This window comes from Monopterus albus, unplaced genomic scaffold, assembly GCF_001952655.1.
Source record: "Monopterus albus unplaced genomic scaffold, M_albus_1.0 scaffold18.1, whole genome shotgun sequence".
Lineage (NCBI taxonomy): Eukaryota > Metazoa > Chordata > Actinopteri > Synbranchiformes > Synbranchidae > Monopterus > Monopterus albus.
This window is the reverse complement of record NW_018127898.1, coordinates 5,425,960-5,449,502: the sequence shown is the minus strand read 5'-3', so window position 1 is coordinate 5,449,502 and position 23,543 is coordinate 5,425,960. Positions and strand designations below refer to the sequence as shown.

At 43.6% G+C, this 23,543-nt stretch overlaps 1 protein-coding gene across 1 annotated transcript in view; it reads left to right on the top strand.

Annotated features, from left to right (window-relative positions):
* The window catches only part of magi1b (membrane associated guanylate kinase, WW and PDZ domain containing 1b), a 133,436-nt gene extending 110,134 nt beyond the window's left edge, over positions 1–23,302 (top strand). The window contains 12 exon segments of the mRNA XM_020592728.1: positions 1,339–1,370; positions 1,759–1,800; positions 3,620–3,866; positions 7,359–7,450; positions 8,063–8,255; positions 10,301–10,669; positions 12,537–12,740; positions 15,452–15,545; positions 15,663–15,750; positions 16,518–16,661; positions 18,401–18,539; positions 21,397–23,302. Coding sequence (XP_020448384.1) covers positions 1,339–1,370; positions 1,759–1,800; positions 3,620–3,866; positions 7,359–7,450; positions 8,063–8,255; positions 10,301–10,669; positions 12,537–12,740; positions 15,452–15,545; positions 15,663–15,750; positions 16,518–16,661; positions 18,401–18,539; positions 21,397–22,565 — 2,813 coding nt within the window. The 3' untranslated portion in view covers positions 22,566–23,302.
* Positions 23,303–23,543: the final 241 nt, after the last annotated feature.

The following is a 23,543-nucleotide window of genomic DNA, read 5'->3' as shown; positions in this document are numbered from 1 at the left end:
GCCCATTTTCTTATATTACACACTGCCTCTCAGCTACTGTATGCTTTACATGGTATAACACACTCTTTTTGTATGTCAGAGGTTGTATGCGTGTGTGGCTCATGCTCATTGTTGATTTCTAAAGATTATACAGGTAAATACACACAAGTCTTGCATTTTCCCTTTGTTTTATGCATTCCCTCTCCACTCTCATTTTCATAACTTCATACAATTTCATGCAGGGCTGGGGAGTGGGGGCTTAGTACACTGATGTGCTTAAGAAGCAGATTTCTTTGGCTCGATCCAGGCTGTGTTAGCATTTTAGGCATCCATCACTCTTTCTTTGTGCACTTGTCTGTAATAATGATATTTCTGTAGTGATATCTCTGGTCACCGCTAACTCTTGTATAAACCAGCCTGTCATACCTTAAATACGCTTTGATTTGCGTTCAGGGCACTGCACGAATCTGTCTGGTATCTGTGTTTGTGTGTGTTCGCGTGCGAGCACAGCTGCATGAATGTTTACGAGCATATGGGGGTGGGAGGGGGATTGGTTTGGAGGGGAGAGAGAAAGAAGTAGAGGGAGCGAGGGAGGGTGATGATGCTGAGGGAAGAAAAGGGAGGGAGGACAGTGTGCAGTGAGGTGTGAGAGAGAGAAAGGGGTGAAAAAAGGAAAAGGCAGCAAGAAAGGGAGCGACGAGGAAGACACACCAACTGCCTATAGATGCTGGAGCCTTCGACAGCGGAGCGTGGCGCTCAGCGGACACAGGAAGATGGTCTCAGTAAGAGGGGAACTGACGGTTGCCTATAATTTAATGTTCAGTATCTTGGACTCCTTCTCCATGGGTAATGCTACGGCCAGGAACTCCAGAGCACAGCTCGCCTTTTCCCTCTCTACTCCTCTCCCTTTATTCTCCAGCTTAGTTTCTCTCAAGAATTCTGTCCTTTCCTCCTAACTCTCACTTTCCTCCTCGTACACTCACTCACTCACATGTGTGTTTCGCTGTTGGGTAGCCAGGGTCTAGCGAGTGTCGGGTTAGCCCTTGGGGCTGGCCCCACTCTTCCGCTGCACCAGCCAAGCCGAGCGCTGGCCGCGGCAGTGATGCAGTTAGATCGCGCTGCCTACCCCCCTCCCCTCCCTTCCTCCTCAAACACCAGCCGCGGATGGGCGAGCGACGGAGCCAAAGCAGGGAAAGAAAGGAGGGAGAACAAGATGAGGGCTAGATGAGCACTGCTGTGACATTGTTTTGGAGTCTGCATTATTAGTTTTTATCCCTTTCTTGTTTTTTTCTGAAGGTGGACTACATACTATAACTCCGTTGGTAACCTTCTCCCTTTTTTCTCTCTCTGGCTCCACAGGGGTGGCACCCGCTAAGAAGAGCCCAAAACTGGTAAGTAGTTGTTTTTCCTTTATTTTTATACACCCATCCATGAAACCATCAATCCATCCAATGGTTTTCTGTCCTACATCTACATGTGTGATATTTGGCTCACTCTCCCTGCCTCATCTCTAACTCCCCTCTGTAAGGTATAACTTGTGTTGATGCTGTGGGTCTGTTCTTAGACATGGGATGCTGTGCTGTGTGGGGGTGGATCCCTGTAGGTGGATTTTGATACACCGCTGCTAACATGCTGATGATCACACCGCGCTGGGTGCTAAGCTTGCAGTGTGAGAGCAGAATGTATGATCACAGCTCAAGAGTGTGATATCTGCTGCATTCATGGAGAGACCCTGTTGACTGTTGCTGACTGAATGTGTTTGTCAATTTTGTTTTGCAGGATTTAGAGCTGGCTCCTCCGTATAGAGATTACACTAGGATGGTATGTGATGTCGTTTAGATGAAAGTTTTTGTGAATGAGGTGTGGTCTGTTGGTGCTGGGTAGATGATAATGGTGGTGGTGTGGTTCATATAGTGGATAATAGGGGTAATAGAGAATGGTGTGTCAGTGCATGGTGTTTCAACTTAATATTTGGTTGTACGAGGCTGTTTATGTGCAACAAAATAAACTATAATTGACTGCTAATGCTGTGATGCATCAAGGCAGTTAACCTGAGCCTGGCCTGTTAGTGGCAAAGCAGGAGTGAGCTGAGTCTGAGGAAGCAGCAAGGATTTGTTTTCATTGACCCAGCCCCCTCCATCCTTCCCATCTCCTGTCTCCTTAATAAGTTATTGGAGAATCCGATGTATTAGACCGGTCCTGCAGCACAGGGGAGAACACAATGACTTGCAGAAGGTCAAATCTAATAGATTCATCAAAAACAAGAGATTTGTCTTCATTTGAAAGGGGAATAGGATTTGGACTTTGTGTGCATCAAACTGAGAGACAAACAAGAGAAAATGTTGCCTTATTGGCTAATGGAGGCGCCATTTTGTTTAGCAAAAGTGACCAAAAAAATAATAATTTTGCAGTCAGGGCCAAGTAGTCCTGAGGTCTTAGTTTAGCACCAAACCAGGCCTGCAATTGTGACTAATTATATAAACCCACTGATTTTCATGTCACCACCCAGTCCACTGAGGTTACACTCAGCATTAGTAGAGTCAGCATGCCAGCTAGAGCTCTGACTTCATATTTGCTAGTGTCAAGCTTCTTGTCTGACACGGATGATGAATATAAACATAAACTGCAGAGGTGTAAGAGGCTGATTCAGAGAGCAATGAATCTGAATTTATTGAAGACATGGCTGCACTTTGAAGGCCAAACCCTTTGATATTTGAGAACCAATGAGCCACTTGCCTCCACCCCTTCCTCAGTGTATTTTTGTCCACCACATCTGAAGTACCGGGTGTCCATGTGACGTGATGAGAATGAACTGCTGTCATTTTGTCTTACTGTCTTACAATATCTGCCTTTCTTTCTCATGCTATGCCTGTAACCCTTTCACATCAGTGGTTTCTTTTTGAAGTCATTACAGCAGTACAGATTTTTCAAACTAGTGTTGAAAATATGACTGAAAAGACATATCATGACATGGGGTCATAGAAAGGATTTTTACTTGTCCTTATAATCCTGTGCTCAAGTGCAAGTATATGCTTTACCCTACTCAAGCTCCACTTCCCTCAAATCCTTGAGCAGGTGCTTAAGTGCCCATGGTATTAAGGAGCCAGTAGCAGTTTATAAGGAGTTTTACATTTCTGACTTCAACAGTAAAATCCTCCCTTTGTTTCAAATGCCATGAGTGCTTTATTCACTCTCCATATGCAGCAGGGGATGCAGTTCCTTGTTAATTCATTCTACTCTGTTAAACAAATGGAATAGGCAATGTAGCCTTGTCTTTTTTTCTCCCATAGCTGAATGACTTAATCATGAGAAACCATTGAGGTTCTTTTTTCTCTCTTTGTTTGCACAAAAAAAATCTCTGAATAAAACAGCTCAAATATTCTTTGTGTTGACTAAGGTAGCAGCACAACAATGAATCTATTTTCTTTTACCCACAGGAGCAGCAATCTTTCATCTTTTTGAACTTTAATCCAAAATTCTTCTGTATTCGTGTCTGTATTCTTTCCCCTCACAACGACAACCCTGATTCCGCTTGTTTTTCCTGCAGTTAAGCTAGTGTCTCTATCTCTGTCACCTGAGTCCATTTTCCTCCACAGCTGACTTTCAGTAGTCAAATGATATTGATCTGCTTCTCCAACAGCAGTTGGCCAGGAAGGACAGTCAGAACAGTTCCCAGCAAAGCATTTCCAGCCACCGAAGCGCCCACACAGACTCACCAGTTCACTCATCCCTGGCACCCCCGCACAGTGAGAGTGCTGCTCCCCCACCCCCCTCTCAGCCCCTGCCAGGCCTGCCGTCCCAGGACTCTCCGGCAGACGGGACCATTCAGAGAAAACCAGACCCCTTTAAGATCTGGGCGCAATCCAGGAGCATGTATGAAAGTAGGCGTAAGTATATACATTTTTGGTGGCGGTTGGATGAGGGCTGCATGGGGCTGTTGGCTCAGTGAAGACCTTTAGTGTTTAAATGATACTACACGTGTTTGAAGATTTGGGATGAGGGATGAGTCTTGATCAAGTAAGTAGCTGGTTTTTATTCTCAAGCAAGGGCAACAACCTTTTCTTGTGCTTGCGTTCAGTCTTTGGGAAGAGGTGTGATCTCCTTTTGGTGCTTACGGTGTTGTGTGTGTGTCTGTTCTTTGCTATGCACTCAGTTGCCAGTTTAAGGTACAAGTAGCTAGAACCCATGCAATCAATACAACAATCCTACAATACATTTTTTTCATTAACTCTATAACTTTCATTTCCTGAGGAACATTTTCTCAGAGTTGTTAATCCAACTTCATGGTCAGTTTGGAGTCTGCAGTTTGTGCTGCAGTTAAATCTGTTGTATTCATATGGTTGTTTCTGTTATTTTGTCCATCTGTTTTAGATCAGTGAGGGTAGGATAAATAACAGAAAAACCTCTCTGTATGGAAGACTGCTGTAAAATGTGCATTAGTTTTTGTTAGGCGTACCAAAATACAAGCAACTGAGTGTTTGAGTACTACAAGCATGAAAGTAGTCTTAACTAATTTGCTTAGTACTAAAGATGTAAATGTGTTTTAGAAATGTAAACTTAAGACAACTTAAATGCATTTTAATGTTAATTAAATGTATATTTCAGCATTTTGGGAAATGTTATTATTTACTGTCTTAAAAAGATTAATACCACTCATTTAACTGTGCACTCTAAAGTTAGAGCCAGCCAGCAGGCAGCTAGCTTAGCTTGGCTCAGCTGACACAGAAAGCAGGGGGAACAGCTAGCCTGGCTTTGTTCATAGTACTTCTCACATGTGTATGGGTTAAACACATGAGAGATAACATGATAATTAGTAAAATGTGTTATTAAAGGTGGTAGGCAGATGTGTTTTAGTTACTTTGAACAGGGCCAGGTTGGCCGTTTCCCCTTGCCTCCAGTCTTTGCGCTAAACTACAATAGTCACCTGCTTGCTCTAGCTTCATATTTAGCATAGAGACATGGGGGTGGTATCAATCTTCTCATCTAACCCTTAGCAAAAATGTGAATAAGCAGATTGCCCAAAATGTTGAGTTATTCTTTTAATGCATTAGAAGAAGTTGCCCCTTACATGTTCTTGGTACAGTCCTTTAAAAGCTACTTTGGGCCAATTGTTGGATCCTGGCACCAATGAAACACTTTTACTCGAGTCTCCCCTTAAGGGACTCATGGGCGTATAATTAGCAGCAACAGTGGAGTGGATGTCAGCATGTTGCATGGTCCCCTCCTTGTTGAGCTTTGTCAAAGCAATTGGATAGCTCCAATTAAAAGGGATAACCCTCAGATCCACTGTCAAGTAAAAAACATGCAGAAGTCTGCAAGAGCTGAAAATCCTTAACATCTAATCACTCTCCCATGCACCACTTGTCAAGGATTTTTTATTATTTATGTGCCTATGAAGAAGAATGAGAAAAGAGCACAAGCCAGTGGCGTAGACACTTGTTGGCAAGCTGTCATGAAGGGCTCAGAGGACAACAACATTTGATTTAAGAGGAGGGGTGAGATTACATCTACATACTAGTCCTAAGGTGATGAAGGGGTTTTCTTAATTACCTGAGCACAAATAACAAAAACGGGGAAAGCGACAGAAAAATATAAATTGGACTTGGAAGTGATATATTGGAGAAAGAGAGGACAAGCATTTGGAGCTCAAGGGATTTTGATGTATAGTAAAATAAGAGAAACGCAGTGACAGGGACAGCTAACCCATTACAGCAGGTGGAAATTTGTCTCTTCCTCACGCTTCATTGAACTCTCATCCTAAAAATCCTGCACCCCATAGGGTTCAGGCCTTGGCTATAGCTCAGACCTTTCTTTATATGGAGTATTTGGTGTAGTGAAAGGTTTTGCTGAGATCAAGGTGTTGAAATCCACCATGTGTTGAACAATTTCCATTTTCAGAAAACCAAGACCAGAGAGCATAGGAGACTCGCTCATGTTCTGTTGGCCTTCAGTTTGTCTGCTTTGAAAATGTTCTCAGGTTAATTTTCCTCACTCTTTGATCTGTTCTTTCACTATTTGCAGTCCTTACATGTAGCTCTGCACAGCTCTGTCCATCTTTATGAAATATTGATCCAGTCACGCCCATTTGCCTCACTGTGGAGATCCCTTATGGATGTATTAATCACAGGAGTATAGGGTGTACTCTGCAGTTGACCCTTCCGAGTGCAGGTGCAGATTGCGACAGTTAGCCTTTGACACGTCCTCTCCCAGTTCTTCCACAGTTACATTGTGATATATTGGAAGAGATAGCTGCACACCACAGGGATTTTATCTGTTGACTGAAGGAACAGATTGGAAGCAGACTGCTGATACCTTCTCCCAGCCTGCCTCCCCTTAGTGGCTTTAGTGGCATTGGCAGCCACCGTCCGTGGTGACGCAAAAGGAATTCTCCCCATGAGTGTGCTCAGAGGTGATTGATTGTCAGCAGCCCATACGACAAAGCCGTGACCCTACAAATGCATGCACATACATGCATATGTAAATAAATATACACGTGCTTAAAGCAGATATACTCGTACGTATGTCCTTTGCTCCTTCTCTCCCCTAGCTCCCACTAACCCCCCTGAGGCTCCTCTCATCTCCTCTGCTACATGAACCATGAGCTGTTAGTCTCAGCAGTACAATGCTTCTTTTATAGCACAACACCTTTGTAGTGACTAGCGCACACACACACACACACACACTTCTTTCTTTAGGAAGGGGTCTGTGAACTAGCTGTACTCATGCTCTCTGCTCAAAAATATATGGCCTATTCTAGCATGTACAGTATTAGCACCTCTGCCAGGTGGAAAGTGCTCTCAAAGGTAGGCAACAGTGGAATTGTCAAACATCACTTCATAAAAGAAGCAGTGTAGTCCATTTGAACTGTAATGTTGAGTCTGTGGGAATGTTACTAAAAATGAATCTGTGCTATTTCAGACATCAAAGAAGAGTTTTTTGATGATCATCATTCCTAATTATGGAGCGGCTCTCTGACTTTTGAAAGTTTATTAAGCTCTCTACCTAGGCTCTTTACCCAAAATAGATCCCTTATTACCTTTTGATGGATCGGCTGTTTGTTCTTTTCTTAGAGCCTTCAGACAGATTGTTTATGCAGAGTGCTATCTCATTGACAAAGCTTAGAACAGTTGGGAGGATGGTTTTAATGCTGACATTAGCTGACAGATGGTTTGATACCCACTGAGAACAATGTGTGCATCCATTATAACCATACCATGCAGTCCTACATGTGACACAGTTTTAACTGAGGGATTTAAACTAAATGTCTAATGACATGCCAGTGCTGATCTTGTCCTGTAGTAGTGCAGGCAGAGAAAGTCCCCTGGGCTTGCAAATGGTATCAATGTAGAAATGTTAATGGTGCTTTGTTGATTATACAGTTCCAGACTTCCAGGAGCAGGACATATTCCTATGGAGGAAGGACACAGGGTTTGGATTCAGGATCCTTGGAGGCAATGAGCCCGGAGAGCCGGTAAATTTCTCAGAAACTTTTCCAGTCTCTCATAGTTAAATATATCCAGTTTGCTTCTTAATTTCCTCTATTTTTAGTCTTCTGAAATGTATAAACTACAACTGACAGGATGCAGTAACTCAAGTGTTGAAGAGAGTGCTATCCTCTTAGCACTCCTTTGAGCAGTATCTATAGGGTTTTCCATTACATTTGTTTTTCTATTTATTTTCCTCCGGTGTATACTTGCGAGCTTCTGTGTTGGACAAATTTATATCAGGGATTCCTACAACAGAGTTTCTCTTGGTTTCTGGCCAATGTAGTCTCAATCAGTTTAAGACTCCCCCCCACACACATCAGTTTTTTTTTCTTATAGTTCTTTTTTATTATTATTTTAAAGAGGCAGAGTTGTTTGTTGTTGTTCACTGGTCTTCACTGCATTTTTTTGAAGAAAAATGACTTTATAACTGCTGTGAGAAACAGGACATCTTTCAATTCTTTAATTCAGGAAAATGCTATGGTTGAACTTTTACTTATGCATGTTACCTAAAAAGCTACTGTGTATCACGTAGCTGTTGGCAGTTTCTACCTACTCAAAAACACATCCCGTCTTCATCTAATTTGGTTGTGTTATAGATCTACATCGGCCACATAGTGAAGTACGGTGCTGCAGACGAGGACGGACGCCTGCGGTCTGGTGATGAACTGATATGCGTGGACGGGACAGCGGTGGTGGGCAAGTCACACCAACTGGTGGTGCAACTGATGCAGCAGGCAGCCAAGCAAGGCCATGTCAACCTCACTGTGCGACGCAAAACTAGTTATGCCGGTAAGAAGCAGGAGGGATTAAGTTGAGGAAACAGCCTCCTCTATTGACAGGTGTAGAAACATCAGGGTTCAACACCCCACCCCTGTTTTTTTTATTTTTTTGTTGGCTGAGGTTTAAACCCTTGTTCAAGGCTTCCATGAATAATAGCAAATTCATGGCATCCAAAGGTGAGACTGGGGGAAAAAACAGTAAACAATAAATGATATAAGATTTCAGTCCTGCTTGATTTTGTGACACCTGTGGTTACCATGGTAACAGTGAGTTTAATACCACAGGTTCCAGAATTCTAGAGGCAGTAAACACATCAAGCAACAGAAGAAATACAGCAGAAACACAGATCATGTGTCTGTCTACAGCGCAGCCAAACAGACTCGCTGTCGATAGAGTCTGTTTGGCTCAACAGTCAGTCAACAGTCGACAGTCAGTCGATAGAGGCGTTGAAGTCGGAGATGTGCGGCGCCTCCTGTAACTCCACTGAAACTCTGGTTGTGACAGATCACAGTAGCTGCTCCTTCTTGCTCCATTACTCCCTGCAATAAACAATCATGAACAGAGCTTACCACTGTGACATATACATTCTATTCCATTTGGCTTCTTCACAGTAAAAAGTCATCCTGTTTTGCACCAGTTGAATGCTTTCAATGTGAAGTGGTAGGGTGCTCTTTGTGCATTAGCAGTAACTTAATACAGCAACAGTATAAGGGAATGAACAGTAAACAGCGATCTTGTTATCAGTGAGATAAAATTGCACTGGATTACATGCAGTGAATTCATGATGCTTATGGCGAATGACGTGACTAACAATGAAGACTGCTTTAATGTAAATATATTAAATGGGTGTTGCAGAAAAATGACAACCACTACTCAGGTCAAAAACAGGATTTGGTTTCATGCTAAACTTAAGGATTATAAATTTAAACTCTTAAAAGGTAACCCTTTGTTGTCCCTTGAGTAATATTAAACCGTTGTTTGTGTTTCTTTGTAGCTATTGTTTCAGTAACTTCTTTGCATATGTCAGCAATTGTATTTTTTTGAAATACCAGCATTGTGTTGTATTATATGTTGAATTTGTGGAAAAAAAATCATTCTTCTTCAGTTGTATCTGATTCCATTTTGTCACTGCAGCTCCTGCTGTTACAATAGAACAGTATTCAGTCACTGAAAGGCACTCTGCACTTGCATTGCTAAGAGCTCTATTTATTTTCATATCCATTCCATCAGGAGCCTTGGGATCTGCTCACTGTGTGGAGGGGTTGCCCCCTCTTTTTCCTCTGTAATAGTCTGGGTGTGTAACAGTAGGAAGTGCTTGGCTGCTGCTGCGAGCGAACACCCCCACCCCATCGCTGCCTTTGCACTGTTCTGCTCCTCAGCAGGCAATAAAGAAAGGCCCATAAATATGATGGAGACAGTGGTCAACCTTCGCCCCAATGACAGCAGCCAGACATTAGTGCATTACTGCTCTCTGTCTGCCTCAGAGCGTCGAGAATACGAGTCGCCTTCCTCAAGCAGCTGTGCAGGAAATGAAATATGGAATGAAATGTCCATATACAAGAAGCGGGCTGCGTGTTTAGTTAATCTTTTGTTCAAAACAGATCACAGACGAAGATTGTGTGAGTGACTCTTCTCTCCGAGCTGTCTTCAGTCATATCAGTATAAACTAGCTGTGCTAGGAGAGAAAAATATCAGTTTATTTACGATGTTTTTTATTTTCAGATTGCACAGGTGGTGTAACATTTAGTTGTGTTATCATGTCCTGACAGTTTTGTTTTATTGTTTTCTTCTTCTTTTCCTATTCATCTGTTTCTACACCTTTATCTCCTGAACTTATGTAACACTGGCTGGCACAGTTTTATGTGTTTGTCTTCATCCTGCTCTTGATCTTTTGGCGCTGTAGGCTGCGACTGTTTTCTCTCACCTCCCTGGCCATAATTTGAGGCTCTTTATTCCTTCCATAAATCTTTCTTCTCAGGCATTCTTCACACAATTTTTCACCATATACTGTTTCTATGCACCTTTCTCATCTTGTCCTCCTCTGCTGTCTCTAGTTAAAGCAGAGGGAGAAGTTCCTCCATCGCCAGCATCCTCTCACCACAGCAGCACACAGGCGCCCAGCCTGACGGAGGAGATAGGGAAGCGCACCCCACAGGGCAGCCAGAACTCCCTCAACACCGTCAGCTCTGGCAGCGGCTCCACCTCCGGCATCGGCAGTGGGGGAGGAGGCGGAGGGGCGGGGGGAAATGGTAATGCCGTGGTACCTGCCACAGCAGCTGCCACCATGTCTTCTCAGCCCCCAAACGCCACCTCCTCCTCCGCCTTGCAGCCCTATGACGTAGAGATCCACCGAGGCGAGAACGAAGGATTTGGGTTTGTCATCGTCTCGTCTGTGTCACGACCTGAAGCTGGCACCACCTTTGGTGAGAGATTTCTCTTTGGAGTGTTCCTTAGTCACAAAATGCCTTTAGACACTTTGTTGTTGATTACACATTCAAATAGTGCAAAAATCTGTCCCACTCAGCAAAATACGTACGAAACACACTCTAGCTTTTCCTAATCACTGGGGCCTTTTATCTTCCTGTCTACGCTATGGTCTGGCTTTGCATCATCCATAAAACCGCTGAACTCTAAAATAGCCTGACACCCAGCACAGATTCTGACTATTTACTGTCCCACCAAATCAATACCAACACTCTTCAAAGAAGTGGTGATTCTTCCTCATTTTTATCCGAGCCTGTCAAACTGAGGCACTGAAACCCTTTCTTTTCCTGCAGCTGCTGCTACGCTCACACAAGACTTTCATAATTCACAAGTTGAGGTGGGAGTTACATAAGGCACTTGTATTATTCAGCTGAACTTAAAAATGGCTGCTGCAGAACAGGTTGGCACTAAAAGCCTAATGACAACTTAATGAGTGCTGCAAGCAGGATAAATGGGGAAATGATCAGTGTGAATGACATTTTATTTATTCTACAACATGGTATCAGAGAGGCGCACTGGCTCAAAACGTCCTTGGTAATTTTTTTTAGGTTATTTTGCTTCACTTCTTGTAATGTTTCTAATGTGTGTTTTTAACCTTATGAGGGTTTCTCCATCTAAGCGTACACGTCATTTCAAATAATTCAGTTGAAATTGGTTCTCCTGCTCTTTACAGACTAGTAGTGTCTTCTCTACACAGTGTACTCTTTGCCCTACTACTGCCATGCCATGCCTGCAACTGCCATGTTCTCTGTGCTCTTATATCTGTCAGTGTGGGTGGGCTGAAAAGACATGAAATGAAAAGTTTTCAGGTTGGCTTACAGAGCCTCACTTTTCACAGCCCAGAGTAAAAGGCACCAGCCAACAGATGAGCTTGATTTAATTTGACCCAACTTGTAAAATCTAATGAAAACCTACTGGCAACATGAAAGTCTGAAACTGATTTCTTTCTTTCCAATAAATCATTGTTTTATAGCATTCAGAAACTAGTCCACCTATTCTGTTAGTGTCTGGAGAAGCACTTATTTTGTCTCTTGGGTTTTCTCCTCTCTTGCTCATTCACTCTATACTCAGTATTTTACAGCTCAAAATGGCAAGATTCAGTTAGACAAGGCTGTAGTGGAATAAAAGAGTGGAAGGTGGTGTAAGGGATAAATGAAACACTGTAAAGTAAGAATTCACTGCGGTGACTGATGTCAAACTGCATACAGGCAGAGACAAACAGAGGCCTCAGGGTAGCTGTGAGATGTCTGGGCTGATGTTTGTCATCTCCAACTTTCTGCAGGTGCAGGTATTTGATGCAAAACCGTTTTTTCATTATTAGCTTTTTGCTGTCAACGGACACTCGAGCAAGTATAATGAAGATACCCATTTTAGAAGTGTTGTGTTACAGCAGCTTTAGGTAAAAGAGGATGATAAGACAAAGAGGGTGGAGGAGGAGGAAGACAGCATATCGAGTTAAGCTCGGTTTCTGCAGTGATTAATTTGAAAAACCAATTTACAGGAAAAAGACTGAGAATTACAGTTTGGCAGATTCTCTTATTTCTTTTCAGAGCACATATACATTTGCCTGACTCCTTGGCCAGCGCTTGCATTTTGTTCTGCTGTATTTCTGATCAGCTCCTCTCAGTCACTTTGGCTTGGCTGTCTGTTGGCTGTGGGTGAATTAACCCTTAACCTTCTGGTCCTCTTTCTCTCTGCCTTCCCCCCCTTTCCCTTCTTTTTCCATCTCTATTCAAACACAATCCATCAACACACACACACAAACATACTGAATCGCACATACCAACATATCAATGGTGACCATAGCTGGCAATGCATGTGTGGCAATGCCCCACAAAATAGGGCGCATCATTGAGGGGAGCCCAGCAGACCGCTGTGGGAAGCTGAAAGTTGGCGACCGCATCCTGGCAGTTAACGGCTGCTCCATCACCAATAAGTCCCATTCTGACATTGTCAACCTCATCAAGGAGGCCGGGAACACCGTCTCACTACGCATCATTCCTGGAGACGGTGAGTAGAACAGTGACACTTTAGACCCCACCTTTCAAGATGGTTTTAATTTGTCAAATGTTTTCTATTTCCTTGATCAACTGTTGCCAAAATGGGGGCCCAGCACCTTCAAAGGTAGAGGATCCTGTCAGTTGGTAGCCTTTAGCCAAACATCCGTATTTATCCAAAGTACTCAGCAAAAGCTTAACATCATTTCAATGTTGTTCAAGTAGGAGTGGAACTTTTCATGTGTTTGCTCTATGACCCATTTATGGAAGTCAGACAGTACTCTCGACACCTATTATTACATAGTTTGAGTATATTTGAGGAGCAGAACTAGTTGTCTCCTTCCTGAAGCATTTGTATGCCTATGGTGTTTATATAAAGCTTGCAGTTTCTTCACTTGCTTTCAGAGTAAGTGAAACACCCCCGCAATGTTGATAGAACTGCTTCTTTTGGGATATTCAGGAACTTTTCCAGCTTTTGCAATTGTGCCTTCAGCATGCCTGCACTTTTAAAACATGCAAGAGTCATTTGGATGTGTGTGTGTGAGAAGGATGAAGTGGTTTTAAGGAAAAGTTTGTGCACATTCTATGTTGCGCTGTGCAGCAGAGAGCTCTTGCTACTTTCTGCTAACAGATCACCCTGGCATGCTTCACAAATACTGTTTAATTAAGTGTGTGTGTGTGTGTGTGTTTGTATGTGTTTGTGAGGAAGGCGATACTCCCTGTCAACCTGCACACTGGTAGAAATTGGAGCTATTAGTCCTCCGCTTGTTGCTTTCCGGCTCGCGTCTTACAGATGAAGATTTTTTTTTTTAATCTTGTGAAGTGGTTGATGAGAACTGTGAGCCAAAATTGCTCTGCCAAGAAGTCGCAAGAGAGAAGCTGTTGGAGAGAAATAACTGGATATGCTTTATCGGAAAGTTCTGGTTTATGTTTATGTGCATGTGTCAAACAAACAGACACCGTCTGACATGGAGACACAGAGAATGACAGGAAAAGATGGTGGCTTGTGTTTCTGAGTTGTGTGTCTGAGTGACTGTTCTCTCTGCCTCTGTTTACACATGACTGAGCTTGCTGCCTTTTGTGTGCAGATGAATCCTGCCTAAACTTTCTGACATGAATAAATACCATTGCATGATATTCTTCCAAGGTGAAGTCAGGTTCGGCTCCTTTCCTGTCTCTCCTGTGTGTGAACACAGATGGAGCATTGTACTGACTGATGCTCAACACTTCTGCAGTGACAAGGAAAACAGGAATGGCAGTGTTCCTGCTAGTGCACAGTAATGCATTCGCGGCATAGGCTTGAGGCTCTGACCATAACCTGAGTTTTATTGTGTAAAACAGCCCTCTGACTTCTCCTGTCTCCTTTCCCTTTCTGCTCCTTTCTCTCTGCTGAATTTTTCATTTTGATTGCACCTGCTCTCCTTCATAGCTTAGTGCATTCAGAGCATAAAGGCATATTGTGAGGGCCAGGGACAAACTACAGAAAGAGTCAAATAAAGTGCAAACAATTCCAGTGTACTAAAAGTTCTACCAAATATGTTTTTTTTCCTGTGCCATAACTGTTTTGAATTAATTAATTTCCACGCAGAAAACAGTTGGTAGAGAGATAAATGGAGAGGCAACAGAATTTGCAGGAGTTGGTTATGCACATGAGCAGATGAAGGGGCGAGTAGGGTTTACAGGGACAAATGTGAGAAATGAGCAACAACAAAAGTATCTGAGAATGTAACAAAAATTTGGTCTTTCTGGGGGGCGGGGGTATTTTCATTGCCAACCTCCTGCTGAGGGCTGAGCAGAAACATTCATCACACTCTCACACCCAAAAGTAGCAGGTTCTGTCCTCCACAATCCAAAATAAAGCTTGCCCTGCCCATGCTGCAGCTTGATTGGCTGACCTTGTACCTGATGGGCAACCAACAAAGAGTTAAGCCAACGGGCTCCAGAGGGACTTGTGGAAGTGCAGGAGAAGAGGGACTGACCATGAGAGGAACAGTGAATAGGGGAGTGGAGAGTTGTAATCAAATAAAGGATACCTGTAGAAAGACAAGGTTGTTGAGGAGAAATGTCTTTATGCAGCAAGAGTAGTGTAATGATGGTCTATTTTTGTGGTTAGAGCCCAGAGTGATACACTGATAACACAAAATGATTGAATCAAGGATAAAAGACATTAACCAGGAGCTTTGTCCCAGAGCCTGTAAGTGTGTGTGTGTGTGTGTGTGTGTGTGTGTGTTCCTGTTGGACAATTCACAGGAAGACGGGATGAATTTGGGTTCATAGTGTTATGTAGAACTTTCGACAAGCAGCTTAACAAAACGAGTGATGGCACAAATGTGAACCTCTGGATTCCTCTGGTAATGATCCTGTAGGTTAATGTCTGTAGCTCACAGCTGCTGAATCTACACCAGTGTCCACACTGAAAGATGAAAAATGTTCTGCTTAAGTTTGGATTTAATTCCATTACACAGTCGTCCAGGAGTATTTTAGGGCAGGTTTTAATGTATTGAATTAGAAGGTGTATGGAAAAGATAATGTTAATAAAACATAGTCCTTGTAACAGGAAAGCTTGCTAGCATTCAAAGCAGTAATTTGCCAAATTAGTTTTTTCATTTTAATTATCTTACAAAGCCACTTTATTTGCTTCACCTGGCTGTTTAAAAGTTATCTCAACATTTCTTGGTGGCAATGTCATGACAGACTCTTTCCTCCTTCTTCCACTCTCCTCAGAGTCATCAAATGCATCTTTGTTGACCAATGCAGAGAAGATAGCCACTATAACCACCACTCACACTGCACAGCAGCAGGCTGCACCTGAGGCCAGGTGAGGAGCACACTGGCAAATTCATTACTTTGGACATAACATGTATAGTCCTGTAAAAAGACGTCTCACTGATTTGAGCTTTAACATGTCCCGTTGGTGGCTGCCGTTCTGTCTCAGGAACAACACCAAACCAAAACAGGAATCGTTCGACTTTAAAACACCACAAGCCTCTCCTCCCCAGCCCCCAACACAAGTCTCAACTCAGGTAAGGAAGGACATTGCAGTCATTCATTCACCTGTCACTTCATCCATCCATCTATCCATCCATTTCATGTCTCCATCAAACACTGCAGCAATCTGCTCTCCATCCCCATCACCTTCCTGCCCACACTTGTCTTTCCATGCATTCATCCTGCTGTTCTAACACCTACAGACCCATTTATTCCATCCATCACTTCATGCATCAGCCAGTCCACCCGCTCACCTTGCCAAGGACAGACAAGGTGTATTGTTATTTATTTATTTCCTTTACATCTGTTATCACAGCCTGTGCGTTAGGGAGTCAAAGTAACCCCCCAGTCCACTGTGTTCACTGCTGAATTAATCTGACGGTGTGGAGATGGCTCTCACAGATAGCACCGATCCTTTCGCAGAGGAGATTAGGAGGGCGTGAAGAAAGGAGCTGCTGGCTGTCTGCCTGTCCTTGCAGTGCCCGGGCCCTCTTTTTTTCTGTGCCCTTTCTCTTTGTCCACATAGAGCCCAAGGCATCCATAATTCAGCTTCCTTACACCTGAACATATGCATGTGTAGACACACACACTCACTCATACGCATACCGAGTCTGGCACACCTATGTGTGACTTTCATAAAGGTGGCATTTGTCCCATGCTCCTGAAAAAGGTAGTGCGCTTCAAAGCGTACGTGCACACACACTCACACACAATCTGAATCACAAAAGTGACCTTGATGCAAATGTGTCTTTCTCCCTCCCTCTCTTTCTGTGTGCGTGTGTGTGTGGATTGTCTCCATCAGGATGAGGAGTTCTATTTAGTGGACCTGGAGCGAGACAGCAAAGGCTTTGGCTTCAGCTTGCGAGGAGGCAGGGAATACAACATGGACCTGTACGTGCTGAGGCTAGCTGAGGATGGAGCAGCTGTACGAAACGGAAAAATGAGGGTACGGACACAAAGTACTGCTAACAGTTACACACCATCAGTTATGACACACTTAGACACATAGAAGATGCTGCAGGCTTAGTTTTTTTTTTTCTTTGCATTGTGGGAAATGTAGGGGCCAACCAAATGAGGTGTTGATGTCATTGGGATTTACTTTATTAAATACCAATAGTCATTCTGTAACTGCAGTAGTTCCAGCTGAACTACATTATAATGGACCAACATTAAGCAGGATTCCTTGGAAGGATCCTCTAGGGTCCATGTGGACTGTTCTGGCTTCTCAGTTTTCTTCTCATGACTATGTTTTTGTATCCCACTGTGTAGCATTGGTTTTGTGTCATCACTTGTAAAGAACATACGAGGGGTAGGTGTTGATGAGGGCAGTACTTGTTAGTCATCACTGGAAATGTTAACACACACCTCCACTGTATGAGAGACATTTGCGTATGCAGTGTCTCCAAAATGTCAGGTTTGCTCATGTCTGCACTTCCAGCACAACGACATGCCTCAGAATTGTCTTAATAACTATACGGCCATTGATTTTGACCAGTGTTACGTACTGATTGTGATATAATAATTTCCTACTTTCAGTTGTAATCCAAGCCAGAGCTGACTGTTCTGATCAACAATGATACTCCCTCATAGATGTAACAACCATCAGAATAATATCTATCAATATGATATCTTGTGCATAATGCGCCTTCCAATTACTGCAGGCTGTGCTTCACTGAATATAAACCCAGTCTCCTCCAGGCTCAGCCATGTATGAGTGTGGTATCACGGCACAAGGCACACTGCAGAGTAATAGAACACACCTGCTGACAGAATATGTACATTTTAAATAATTAATGTCCTTTCATGAGCTGGTAAAGTGACGTTCATACTGTACATGCCACAGAAGTTGTCAAGAAACTGTAGTATTTGACCTTTATTTTGATTAATTGCATAAACAAGTAGCACTTCCCCTGGGTTGCTTGATTGAATATATAGTGTGGACTTAATTGATTGTCCCATGACTTTGCATGTGAGGCATTTGCAGAAAGCTCATTGGCAGATACTGTATGCATGTGGGCTATAAGGGAGTTTTTAATATTATAATGCTGTAGTTAAGACTTGTGTGGATGAGCATATATGAATACATACATTTGTGTTAGTGCACTTCATTAGTAGAGATATTAATAGTAGAGGCTCAGTGAGGCAGAGAGAGATGCTGGTGAGAGAGCCATACTCTGCCAGAGAGGAATCCCTGCAGCGCAGACAGCACTGACAGATAACTTGAGGCGTGGAGGAAAAGAATCAGGAGGCAAAACGTGTTTCTTCTGGCTCCTATTTTTTCCCCCCACTCTCATTTTCCCCATCAGCTTCACAGTTACTGCTTTCCAGTGGTTTTGCCCTCTCTGGAAACTGTTGACTTAAAAGAAGTTGCTTTTTTGCAGTTTACTGTTCAGAGGATTCAAAAATATAACTTCTCCTCAATCTGTCCTCCCTTTACTTCCCTTCTTGTGTCACCGTGTCCCTTTGAACCTTGGTGCATCGTCTTTCCCCTTGTGTACTTCCTTCCCGGCTGTCACTTGTTTTCCTCATGCTGCCTCACTCTGCTGTCTCCTCTCCTTTTTCTGCCTTTGCTGTCTCTTCTCTTTGCCTCTGATTTACCTCTTCTCCCTTCCATCTTCACCTGTCACTCCGACTCACTTCTTCTCTTTTCTTTTTCCTTCATTTGCTCTCTTACTTCTATCCTAGGTTGGCGATGAAATCTTGGAGATCAACGGCGAGAGCACCAAGGGCATGACGCACGCGCGAGCAATCGAGCTCATCAAGAATGGAGGCAGACGCGTCCATCTGGTGCTCAAGAGAGGTGACGGCTCGGTGCCTGAATATGGTGGGTCAATCTACGAAAACATTCCCTTCTCACCCATCTTCACACCCTGAGCCAGGGGTTGTCCAGTGGACAGTGGTGGGTTGAAGGGGAAAGAACTAAATCATCCTCCCAGCACTCTTCATCCATCCCTGTGACAAAGCCGACAGGGAGGGGGAGAGGGGGTTGGTTGGTCTTGGGTTTCTTTCTGGTGGAGGTCACCCTTGGGCTTTGGGATTTTGGTGGGGATTAGGGGTGGAGGGTGTTCCTGCAGGTGCTGTGTCCCCCCCACCCCGCTCCTCGGTCTCACCTGCTCTATTTCCTTGTCATCCCGCTGTCACTTTTCTGGCCACTGAGCAAAAGCACTCTGCTAGGACTTGCAGAAAGGTGGTGGGTCTGATTTCACTGCTACATGAAAATACAAACTGTTTACAGGGTTTGAATGACCAGAGTAGTTTTCTTGTAGGAAAGAAGTCGACTGCTCCAAATCCTCATTATTCACTAGTTTAGCATTGAGAGGAAGATAAAACGAGATGCATTGAATCCCCTGATAAAGTGGGACATCTCATAGCTTTGGTTTGGACATGATACAAACATATTTATGATATTTATTGAAGGTGAATGTAAGCTACTGAACTCTTAAGGGTTTTAAATGACACCTGTGTTGAGAAGAGAAGGCAGTCTGGTGCTGTTGTTTGTCATTCCAAAAGATAAAATCTCACTATACTGTGCTTGACATTACTCACTAATCCGTGGATTTTATTTGCGTCCGCTGTTAATGTCATTGGGAAGCTGTGACGATGGATCTCCACCATCCCCATTCAAAAAGAGTCACTCCAATCATATAGATGTTTTGTACAGTGATGAAAAGAATAGATGCATTTTTACAAGTATTTTTGTTCCTTGTACAGAGCCATGAATCAAAGTCACATATTAATGGATAAAAGTCTATTGCTGCATGAACTTGTCAGAAGTTTAAAATGTTTTTTTTTTCTTCTACTGTCTATTTTCCATAATATTTATGGAACTTTTTTTAATGAACTGACCAGTTTTGATTAATAGCCATGAGTCGTCATAAATGTTTTTTTTTCTTTTTGTTACTTTTGAATGGAGATAACATTTGCCTGTGTTCATCAGTGTAATTTGCTTTGCGTTAAGAATGTGCTGTCTTAACTTGCACTGATTTGACATCATGTGAACTTGTATATTTTTGGATCATTGTTTGTACTTTTTAGTTGGCAGAGAGTTTGACAGTCTTACCAGTATTTCTCTTGATTTCTGTCGGCAATGTAAAACTGCTTCATATAGTGGTGCTGTGGGTGTGCAAGTCTCACCGTCTTTATTTTTTTTGGGTTTGGGTTTCTGTTGCTTCTGTGTCCATATCTCTAGGTGTGCACCTGTGTGCGTGCGTGTGCTTGTTTCCAGGACTTTTTTCTGTAACTGGTGGTTTCCACTGACGGGTTTGGCAACTTCCTGGACTGTCTCTTTATTCTGAATGACTCAATGATCAATAAACACTTTTTTAAATTGAAAAATCAACACAATAATTCTCCTGTTCTTCCTTCAAGTTCTAAGTGATCTAAACTGCTGTGCTCTTCTCTTTTTTCTGTTTTTGTGAATCTTCCCGTATTGTGCTGGGCTCTTGTCTTCCTTCAGGGATGGTCGCTCCCCATCTCACTGCATGTATGCGAAATGACAAGATGGGGGAGGTCTCTGTCCTCCAAAATCAGACCACGGTTTGTAACTGTCCTCCCCTGTCGTCTGGCTCTCCCTCCCACTTCCTGTCATTATCTGTCTATCTGTGTCTGTCTCCCTCTGCCCCTCTCTGTACATCCTTATGCGTGTGGTGTGGCCTCTACTCACCCATGCCCATGCTCTACTCCATGCATACAAATCCACTCACCCAAAATGCATTGTCAGTGTCACCGCTGCCGTAGCCACTGTTATAGATATGTCTGCACCAATTGCATTTAACCTGTGGGCAACAAGTCCAAAGGTGAAATACAGAATATTAGTTTGTTCTTGTTAATTGGTTTACATAGTTACACTACTTGACAGAGAGCATCCTTTTGTTATTGCGCATTTTCTGTGGGTGTTGTAGCTCTACAATTTATAGTCATTCATTAAAATGTAGACACATTTACAAGGTTACAAGATAAGGTTGAATCTTTAGAATCTGGTAACAAAACATTGTGGTGGCTGCTGCTGTATATGATTTAGTGGGAGTAGAAAGTATCGTTGAAGGTAAACCTTTAAAACCAGTGTACAGTAAAATTGGGCAGAACATTGGATTCTTCTCGTTTTAGTAAAATGCCACCTGAACCCCCACCCCCCTCCCACACACACACTGTTACTGCAGTATGGTACTAGTTTTTGGATCTCATTGTGAGCATTCTGTTTGCTTCAAACCTTTACAATGTGTCTAAGGCATCATGGCAGCACATGAAAGAGCATGGCTAATCAGTACGATCAAGCACTATCATCAACATGTAGCACGTTGGCACTGACTTTAACCAGCCCTACCCGACCAGTCAAGACTCCATCCCGTCTGAGAGGTTGACCCCAGGTAGACCTGGGAACAGGTTTGTTGTGGGTAATGAGTCTCTCCAAGAAATGGCTGCTTCACAATTTTGTCACTGCCTTCTGTTCTCATGTGTAAGCTAAACATGTGTTATGTGTTACCACTGGCTGTTGCTGTATCATCTAACAAGCAGCTATCTTTGCTGGCATTAACATCAGAATGGCTTTCATTGGAAATGTTCTCAGCTTCATGTCTGAGTGATTAAGCATGGTTAATGTTGATAAAGAAGGTAGGAGCTTTTAAAGTCTGGATGTATATTTGATCCACTTGCCCTCGTCTGTATGTCATACTGTGTTGCAGACGGCAGCCTCAACGACATCAGTGCAGTCAACCCAGCCTCAGGGCTACAAAACGCTGCGGAAGTGAGCAACCTGCCCTCAGCCAATGCACGCCTGGAGTCAAGCTACCCACCAGAACCTCACCAACCATCCCGGAGCAAGAAAGAGCCGACCCACAACTCTACTGGCACCGGCAAGCACCACCATTCCAACCACCACCACCGCTCCCCCCACAAGAAACACAGGGGGAGAAGGTCCAAGGGAAGTGATGGCCATCAGCATCATTACAGCGGGCACCACCGTAGCCGTCATCGTTCACCTGATAAGAGGCCCAGCCGGTCGCATAGTGCAGAAAACATCCTGGATGGCCGTCACAGAGGACACCGCCACGGCCGCTCGCCCAACAGACGCCACGGTCACCACTCCTCTCACCATCAGCACCGCTCACCCTACCGCTCTCCTTACCGCCACAGGTCCCCCTACCGCTCTCGGCACCACTCCCCCAGACGTCGCACCCACTCCTCAGACCCCTACCGCCGACATTCCTCCCCAGAGAGACGGAGCCACAGCTATAATGACCACAATGGGGACGAGGCCGTATTGAAGGAGAAACCCAAGACTCCTGAACCCAGCCTCACTTTTGATGACAGCATAGTCCGCGAGCCTCCAGCCTGGGACCGTCTGAACAGGGAGGCCACACTTCTGCCACTGCGCACAGAGGAGCGCCGTTATGGGGACAACAGCCTGTTGCTGAGAGCCTCCTCCATTGATAGATTGTACAGGGGGGACAACCTGCTGAGGGATGTGGCATACCGGGGCCAGAGGGATGCCTACAGAGAAACCAGCCTGCCCAGAGTGCACACTCCTGACTCAGATTCAGCTTTCAAGAGGTACAACTCACTGCTGAGGGGGCGCTCACTTGAGAGGATGGAGAGGGAAGGGCCCTACACCAGCCGAGAGAGTACCCCTGAGCCGCGGTTCCGAACTCGCAGCCTAGGACGAGACATCTCCCCGATCAGGAGCTCCAGAGGGGACGAATCGGAGGATGAGGAGGATGATGACAATTTTGTTGCAGGAAAAGTTAGAGAGTATTACAACAACCTCAAGACCGATGCTAGTCGCTCATCCAAGCTCATGATTCCTGAGCCCAAGAAAACCTACAAGGATAACCCCAAAGACCTGAGCATCTGATTGGATGGCTGTCATCCACTTACAACAACTACCCACAAAACACCTACAAATACTCACTCCCATCACCACTTGGTTCTACAGAAATGAACCCAGTTGTATACACACATATATGCCAGAGAACACACACACTAACATGCACACATCATGTATCAATGTTGAGTTACTAACAGGACAGTGGTTACAGGATAACTTTCGAAAGATGTTTTTTTTTTCTTTTTTATTGTACGTTTTCTTTTCCATTTTTTCTTGGTTTTGTTTAATCATTCTGCATTTACAGTAACTTGGACTTTTCCAGAAAATGTAAAACCATAAAAAACAAAGATGTGCCTAACAGTTCCATTAACAAGCAACATTTTGTTTTTGATTTGATATGTGGCGGTCGTTTTGTGCCGCACTGTCAGATGATGAAATATATGTACTTTTCCACAAGGACCCTATGGAAGTACTGCGCACCTGGATCATCGTAACCGGTGCTCATAACAATGCTGTGCATGTCTTTACCGGTTTCAGTGTCCTCTCTCTCTCTCTCTCTCTCTCTCTCTTTCTCACTCTCTCTCTCTCTCTCTCTCTCCCCCCAGTGCCACTGTTTTTTAGACATTTGACCAGACTATAGCACAAGCCTGCATTTGTTTGTATATTTTTGACAGTTTGCAGTATGTGTACATTTCAGAGGTGATCATTTTCAATGAATGAAGGGAAAAATAAAGGTTAAGATATGATGATGTTAAAATAAAATAATATATTCAACAAATGAACAAGTGTGTGACTCTTTCACAACCATCACACTAATTTCCTAGAACTTTCCCGATCTCATCATTTGTGGCAAACAAAAGTGTGAGGAGGCTGACATTGTCTCCTTTCACAACATCACAGCCTGGATAGGACAGTCTTAAAAATGTTCCTCCTCTCATTGCTTGCTTTGATTTATGCTTTATTTATGCCTTCTTTCTTCTGTTGTCTTCTATACTCTTTTCCTTC